This window comes from Lathyrus oleraceus, chromosome 2 (genome assembly GCF_024323335.1).
Source record: "Lathyrus oleraceus cultivar Zhongwan6 chromosome 2, CAAS_Psat_ZW6_1.0, whole genome shotgun sequence".
Taxonomy (NCBI): Eukaryota; Viridiplantae; Streptophyta; class Magnoliopsida; order Fabales; family Fabaceae; genus Lathyrus; species Lathyrus oleraceus.
The window spans coordinates 133162126-133170283 of NC_066580.1; the positions used below are offsets into that span (position 1 = coordinate 133162126).

An 8158-nucleotide genomic window follows, 5' to 3' on the forward strand; every position below is an offset into this window, starting at 1 on the left:
GTTCCATGAAAAGGAATTGCATTGTTTAATAATTTTTCAAAGAAAAACATATGACAATCGATTGCACGTCTCCTACAATCGATTGCATCCTTTTAACGTTCAAAAAAATATTCAGAAGTTGCACTATGACAATCAATTGTACATCCCTTACAATCAATTGCACATCTCTTGCAATCAATTACACATAACATACAATCGATTGCATTAGGCCAAAGTTGGAACAACCAATCGATTGATTGATGAATTAATTGATTGCTTTGATGAGTTAATCGATTGCTTCAACTTTATTTCAAAGGAAAGCGCTTGGCAGTGAGTGTAGTGAATTTTGATAATCGATTGTTGCCTCAAGACAATCCATTGACACGATAAAAATGTTGAAATATTTCTAAGTTAAAAAAGACTTACTCAAGGATTTAACCCACAAAACTTAAGTACTTTAACATGCCCACTTAACCATTGGGGAAAATCTTTCCTTGTTAAAAAATATTCATTAAACATTCTTATGAGAAAGATTAAGATTTTTTTTTAAATGCAATTTTGAAACAATGCATGTATTAAAGATTAATTCTTGAGCATTTTATGTTTGTAACCATTGATTTAAACATTATACCTTTACTTATGAACCAATAGCATTGAAATCTAAAAATTGACATAAACTTGATAGTTTATTCATTATTTTTTTTCTTTGATCTTTCTTCTTAAGATGACATTTTGTCTTCATCAAAAACAAGCTAAGAATGATGGGCATATCTTCTTCACACAAGAGGTCGCCCAGGAATGCTATCAGAATAGCCTAGAAATGAGATGGGAGCATGTCGCCCCTGTCTATAAGCACATGACACAGATGTAGTTAGTTGGGACCTTAGACTAGGTATCGATAATGAAAGGCTCACTCTAAAAGAGGACTAGAAATAAAATCCAGAATGGGCCCTTGAACCACCAAGTCATCAAGCTAGGCACCTCATTACTTGAATATGAAGAGGAAGAGTTGGTCACTCCACTAAAGAGGAACATCGATTTGTTCACCTAGGCCTCCTCTACTACACCAAGCATATATACCAGAGTGGTGTGCCACATGATCACCATTGATCCCATTATGAAACCAGTTTCTCAAAGGAAACGTAAGGTAGGATAGGAGAAGAGAGCAACCATTGACGAAGAAGTGCAGAAGCTGACAAATGTCAATTTTATAACTGGGGTAAAACACCCATCTTTGCTGGCTAACGTAGTTCTATTTAGGAATTCATCAAATAAATGGTTCATGTGTGTCGACTTCACTTACCTTAACGTTGCATGCCTCAAATATCTGTATCCATTATCTAACATAAATCACCTAATTGAAAAATCTTCAAACTACAAAATATTGAGTTTCATGGATGCCTACTCTAAATACAAACAAATTAAGATGAATCCCATGGACGAGCCCAAGACAACTTTCATGCCAATCATGAAAACTATTATTACAAGGTCATGCCTTTTGGGTTAAAGAACGAAAATGTCACCTATCAGAGACTCATGGACACGGTATTCTCAAAACAATTAGAGTGCAACCTTGAATTCTATATTTATGACATGATAGTAAAGACCATAGGGGGGGGGGGGGGGTCACACACCAGACTTATAAGATATCTTAGGATCAATCAAGTACTACAACATGTGCCTGAATCCTGCCAAGTTCTTATTTGACATGTAAATGACCAAGTTTGTTGATTATATGTTAATCAAGGGAAGCATATATGAGAACCCATGCAATTGTTAGGTCATCATTGACACGAGGAGCCATTCCAATGTTAAAGAGCTTCAGGAACTAACAGGGTGCTTAGTCACGCTATCGCGTTTCCTTTCTTGTGCAAGTGATAAGGCTTTTCTTTTCTTTGCCACTCTGGAAAAAAAGGAAATGTTTGAATGGATATAAGTTTATTTTGAAAAATCTTTATTGTTATTTACGGTAGGTTATTCGGTTATACAGTTAATATAAGTGTATTTCCAAAAAAAAAGAAATTTACAAAACAATGGTGCAATTCATTTACACATGAATTTATTGTATTTGGAGTGCGTCCAGAGATGCATCTCCAAAGTTTGAGAGACATTTTAATATTTTCACAAAGTACATAAGTAATATATATATATATATATATATATATATATATATATATATATATTGCATTAAGAAACTCTCATTTCTAAGTTAGATATCAACCAACTTTCTTATCTTATGTTTACTTGAGAAGGAAGTGGAAATTGGTCATTATGAGTAATAGTAACCTCAAAACCACCATTATCAATTGGATGCACGATTTAGCAGTAAGTGGCCACTCATGAAGAAGGAATATTATTATCGACATGTAAAAAATCATTAATTTTACATTTGAATTATAAAATAACTTATAATTTATGACAAATATTTTTGGTAAGGTGACTTATCATTTAATGGGATTACAAAATTAAAATTACGTGAGAAATAGGGGGATTTACCAAAGAAATAAGTCAGATGTACTTGCTTCACTCGGACTTATGCAGCCTCTACCCATCCATTAAAAAAAATTGATCCTGTATTAGCATGGAGAAAGCAATTAAACTATTAGAGGCCCGGGGAACAAAATTGCATGACACAAGAAGCCAACAAACACAGGATTAAGAAGCAATTTGACTTTGGGGAATATGTTTATATCAAGTTGCAGCCTCAGAAACAATTTTCTATGAGAAACCAAATTTATAAGAAACTCTTGCTTATGTTTTATGGTGTTTTCAAGTGGTAGACAAAAACCTGAAAATTTTCACTTGTAACAAGGGTTTTCACACCTTGTGAGTTGAATGCTTCTTTGACTTTGCTAAAGTTCTCGTTAACAAAAAGTAAAGTAATCCACCTACCCGAACCCGCCCACCCGTTTCACAGCATCTGACCCGTTGTTTACAAATTGTGTGATTCCATGTAACTATGTTACAGGGTGGAATAGATTTGTTGAAGAAAAATAGTAAGCAAAAGCAAAAATGGAATCGGAAACTTCAGATTGGCCTTACACAGCCACCCAAGATCATCATCATCACATCCCAATCGATCTCTTCGGTTCCAAAAAACACGCCGGACTTCCACGTGGCATCCTATCGTTCACCGATGCATCCGGTAACATAGTCTTCAAGGTGCACCGCCAACCACCCAATCCCAGTTCCATCAAACTCTTGCTCGATCCCAACGATAATCCTCTCTTCTCCATCCACCGCCATCACGTTAGTATTTTTTTTTTCTCATCCAAAAAATATTGATTTTTTTTTAATTTGTTTTTTTTGTTTGTAGAATGGGAATTGGAAATGTTATAAGGGAAGTGGCGATGGGGAAAAGGAAGTTATGTTTGAAGTGAAAAGGACTGTGAAAACATTTACTAGAATTGAGTTAGAGGTGATTTTCTCTGGTGAGAGATTAAACGACGACGTTTGCGACTTAAGGGTTATTGGTTCACCTTTCAAGAGATCTTGTAGCATCTATAAGAACACTGATTTGGTGGCACAGGTATAACTTTTAATAGCATTACGTTACTCTATTGGATGAAAAAGATGAATTCTGATTTATGCTTTTGTTTTTGCAGAGTAGTCTTATGTACAAGCTTAACCAAATATATGTGAGTAGGGGTAAATTTCGTCTGACGATTTTTCCTGGGAGTATAGATCATGCTCTTATTGTGGCTTTGTTTGTGATATTCTTGAATGGAAGAAAATAGGATCGTTGATATTGCAACATTCAATTGCAATATATGTGTAATAACTTAGAGCTGTAATGCAAGAAAAGGTTTTGATTTGTGATATTTCTGATTCTCACACTCCCACATATTTAGACTCTGTTTTCATCGATGAAATAGGATGGAGCAGAGTATGGAATTGAGTGGTTTTTATTGTTTAAATCATTTTAATTTTAAATATGGAGCAGGTTAGAATGGAGGATATGAATTCATCATTTATTATTATATTTTTTCTCCTACCGAACAAATATCCCGTTATAAAATTTTCAAAGGGTAGAATGAAATTTTCATCTCACTCCATTTCGATTATTTTATGATATTCAAACATACCAACATTGGTTCACTTGGTGATGAGATTCCATTCTAAACTCCTAGAGCCAACAATGGCATAAGATGGAAAATTTTCCCATATAGCTCCGCATTTATTCTCCTGATTTTGTAAACATTTCAAATTTTTCCTCGTTAATTTCACTTTAATCTTTTACTTTTTACCATTTGTTTAAGTTCAATCGGATAATTTAAAATAATGATTTTCGATTTATATAGTTATCACACTGACTAACATGTTACCTAATTATCCAGTTCATAAAATCCAATTGAATAACTTCATCATGTGTTTTTCGATTTAATTTTTTTACTAATCGAGTAACTTGAGTATAAGAGTTCTGGTGATGTATTTTTAACTAATTAGATTTGTTACTTCTAAGAGATTTGGTACGCTTTTTTTTAAAAGTTTTATTAATCTTTTTTCACATTTATATTAAACAAATATAGATATTCTTTTGATGATATGCGATAAAAATCATATATGTGTAGATACCACTGAGATATTCTCAACTACTGAAATCAAGAATAGAGTGATAGTTATAATATGTTCAGATATCAAAATTAGCAAGAGAGGAAAAAGTGACAGTTATATTTGAATGTGACAGTTATATTTGGTTGTGATAAAGGTGGAAAATACAAAGAAGGAGATAGTGTAACACAGTGCTACTAAGAAATGTGGTTGTCCATTTAAAATTAGGTCAACGTCGTCAAAAGATGGTTCTGGTTAGAAGATTGATGTAAAATGTGGACTTCACAACCATGGTTTGCCGGATAGAGTTAAAGGTCATTCGCTTGTAGGTCTACTTAATGTTGATGAACACCAACATATTGTTGATTTGACAAAACATCGTGTTCCACCAAGACACATATTGTTGTCATTGCAAGAACGAGATCCGAAGAATATGACTCGGATCACGCAAATATATAAATATAAAAGTAAGATTCAGAAAGATATCAGGGATCCTAGAACGGAAATGCAATATTTGTTTAAGCTGATAAAGGATTCTGATTATGTTTATTTGAGTAAAAAGACATATGAGTTAGAAGTTGTGAGAGATATCTTCTGGGTCCACCCATAATCAGTGAAGTTGATGAATATGTTTACTAATGTGTTGATTATGGACAGTAAGTACAAGACAAATAAGTATATACAACATTTGTTTGAAGTAGTTGGTATGACATCAATTGAGTTAATATTTATTGTTGCATTTTACTATATAGTATCTGAGCAGACAGAGATTTTGTGTTGGGTATTGGATAAGTTGAAACAGTTGTTTACTAAGCAATGGTTATGGCCATAAGTAATTTTGACTGATAGAGATTTTGCTTTGATAAAAGCAATTGAAGCAGTATTTCCAAGGACAATAAATTTTTTTAGTGATTTCACATCAACAAAAATGTGAAATCAAAGTGAAAGGAGTATGTTGTGAATGATATGCGATAGTCGAATGAGGAGTTATGGTATGAACTTGTAAGGGCTACTGATGAGGTGAAGTACCATCAAATATTGCAACAGCTTGAGCACGCATGTGTGAACTTTAAACCATTTTTTATTATGTGAAAGACACATGGTTGATTTCTCATAGGCATAGATTTGTTGGATCTTAGATCAATCAAATGTTGCATTTGGGCAACACCACGATTAATAGGTATGTTTGATTTTAGCCATAAATTGTTTATCTTAATATTAAGGATACTGATTTGTTTTTTTTAGGGTTAAGTCTGGTTGGAAACCAAAGTAGATGTTGGAGAACAGTTTAGTTGATATGTGTAAATGTTGGGAGGCTATGAATGGCAATCTCAAGGTACAATTGGGAAATATTATAGCTTCATACCATGAGTATCATATCATGAGTATGTTGATCAAGCAAACTTCAGTTCTTAAAAATCTTCAAAGAGGTCATGTTCAAATAGGCATATCCGCCAAGCTGCTTGCAAGTATAAATGGAAGCATCTCCTAGATACAGTTGCCCCCCAACAATATCTACCACATCTAGGCAAGTCCCTAAATAATGACAATACTTTGCCTCTACAAGAGTAAAAGTCTTGTCGACAAAAATGGTGCAACCTACCAATAACAACATATAGGCTCTAGCAACACAATCAAAACTACTCTCAGCTTGTTGACGCATAAATAGCTATTTTCTACCAATCCAGCCTATAATAAGCACCCTTATAACTACAAACATCTTCAGCTAACTCCTTCAATGAAACACACAACATATCAATGGCATAAGTAATAACATCAGCATCAGTGAAATCTCATGTAGGGTTATAGAATTCCCCCCACACGATAAATGAGAAGACAAGAAACATCATTCAATGTAATGGTCATCTCGCCAAATGGGATATGAAAGAACGATGTTTCTAGATGTCATTTCTCTATAATTTTTTATGCTAAATTCGGATCTATCATCTGCAAACTGGTTCTTTGTATAGAGGATATACCAGAATCACACAATCGTCTCTTTATCGCTGGTGTGAGACTGTGTGGAAGTCATCCTATTAATTTGCTACCATATACAACAATCTTTAATTCTTTCTTCGAATTTCTCTCCTAGAAATAATTTATAATATATGTTATAAAATATAAGTAATTAAAATTAAAAATGATTCAACATAAAATGATAGAGATTAACTTACTTCGTTGAACCACAAATGGCGAGCAACATGATCCTGATACCTCACCGGAAGAGATGTATCGAACGGCCCTCCTGGGAGTTGTGGCTGCTGTGGACGAGACTCAAGCGTGACTATTTGATGTTCCTCTCCATCTGTCACTTGTCGAGATTGTCGTCCTTCACCCTTTCGTCGGTAAATGTTCTCATCCTGGCCTCTAATGGGTGCCACTAAAAATAACCAAAAAAAAATACAATGACAGTTAAAAACAAGAATCATATAACTTTGAACTAAGTTCTCCAAATGAAATTAAAAATCAAATAATCTTGATGCTAATTTTTCGATGTACAACTTTAAGAACCGGATAATATGGTTAAGAGTTATCCGATGAGAAAAGATCTGAACTTAATTACTATATGTCAAGTTTAACTGGTGTGTAACATTTTTCTGAATCAAACCGAATAACTTACTTGTATGCTTTTCGGTGTGAAAAAATTAAAAATCGGATAATTATGTCTCGTGTTCTCCGGTAAGTTATCAAAACGAATACCTTAGGTATGTGATTTTCGGTTTTAAAGTGTTTTCGCTTTCTCTAAAATGAAATGAGAAAAAAAAGTGAAATTTTTTAAAGTATAGATATTTATTCAGGAATATTTTAGTCCAAATTTATAATTTGTAGAAATAGAAAGATACATGAAGGGATATAATAGGGTAAAATTTTCGGATGACATAATGGTGTTACTTTTACAACAACATTGTTATTCTGGAAAAATAAAATCTTTTTTAAGTTACTAGTACTATTATTGATGAAATGAAATCTAAAGTTTCATTTAACTTATATTTTTGCTTTATAAAAAAATACCTAAAAAGGAGACTAAGAATAGTGCAATTTGATTATCCTGGTTTTTTTTTCTTCTTTTCAATTTAATTCTATTGGCTTAAAAAATTAAGAAATGGCAATAAGAATAGCAATTTTTTGGTTTTGGTTTTTATTTTGCCAAATCACTTACTCACATCTTTTTAATCTGAAATTTTGTGCACGTGTTCAAGAACTCATATGAAAGATTAAAATGCTGAATTTTTATAATAGATGACACGTACAAGATTGTGTATGTTTTAAGGTATGAAATGATTTAATATTTCTAGGATGATTATTTTGGGGAATAGTACTCCTATTTATATTTGATAAAATTTGTTTAATTAAAAAAATTAAATAAAAATAAATATGATTGATAGTGAAAAGTAATAGTTAGGTGAATTTTATTTTCATAAAGATGTTAAATTCTCATCCTAAACATAAGGATGATTATAAAAAAGTTATGCGCAAATAATATTTTTAAAAATAAAATATATGTGATAAGGATGTTAAATTTATAATTAATGTCCGTCATATTTGGATTTTCAGCTAATAGAAAGTCAACGAAAAGACGTATATTAAAGAAATATTAATAAAGTATTTTTAAAAAAAGTATTAATGA

At 32.5% G+C, this 8158-nt stretch overlaps 1 protein-coding gene and 1 long non-coding RNA gene across 3 annotated transcripts; one reads left to right on the plus strand and one right to left on the minus strand.

Annotated features, from left to right (window-relative positions):
* Positions 1 to 1322: 1322 nt before the first annotated feature.
* LOC127121047 (uncharacterized) lies at positions 1323 to 2867 on the minus strand. Its single transcript, XR_007803291.1, has 3 exons — positions 2768 to 2867; positions 2476 to 2550; positions 1323 to 1882 (listed from the first exon to the last, which is right to left on the minus strand). It is a non-coding gene; the product is annotated as an uncharacterized LOC127121047 (long non-coding RNA).
* On the plus strand, positions 2509 to 3800 carry LOC127121046 (protein LURP-one-related 7). Of its 2 annotated transcripts, none has more exons than XM_051051661.1 (3): positions 2509 to 3141; positions 3296 to 3508; positions 3585 to 3800. In XM_051051661.1, the coding sequence occupies exons 1-3, from the start codon at positions 2992 to 2994 to the stop codon at positions 3714 to 3716; spliced, it is 495 nt and encodes a 164-aa protein (XP_050907618.1). In that variant the 5' UTR covers positions 2509 to 2991; the 3' UTR covers positions 3717 to 3800. The 2 variants fall into 2 exon arrangements, with proteins under 2 accessions (XP_050907618.1, XP_050907617.1); XM_051051660.1 differs by having other exon boundaries at positions 2524 to 3228.
* The last annotated feature ends 4358 nt before the right edge of the window (positions 3801 to 8158 follow it).

What these genes read in the sequence shown, in the direction of transcription:
- LOC127121046 (XM_051051660.1), top strand. Translation starts at nt 2,992, where the DNA reads ATGGAATCGGAAACTTCAGATTGGCCTTACACAGCCACCCAAGATCAT. An exon ending in TCTCCATCCACCGCCATCAC is followed by an intron (nt 3,229 to 3,295) that starts GTTAGTATTTTT and finishes TTTTGTTTGTAG; the next exon opens with AATGGGAATTGGAAATGTTA. An exon ending in ACACTGATTTGGTGGCACAG is followed by an intron (nt 3,509 to 3,584) that starts GTATAACTTTTA and finishes TTGTTTTTGCAG; the next exon opens with AGTAGTCTTATGTACAAGCT.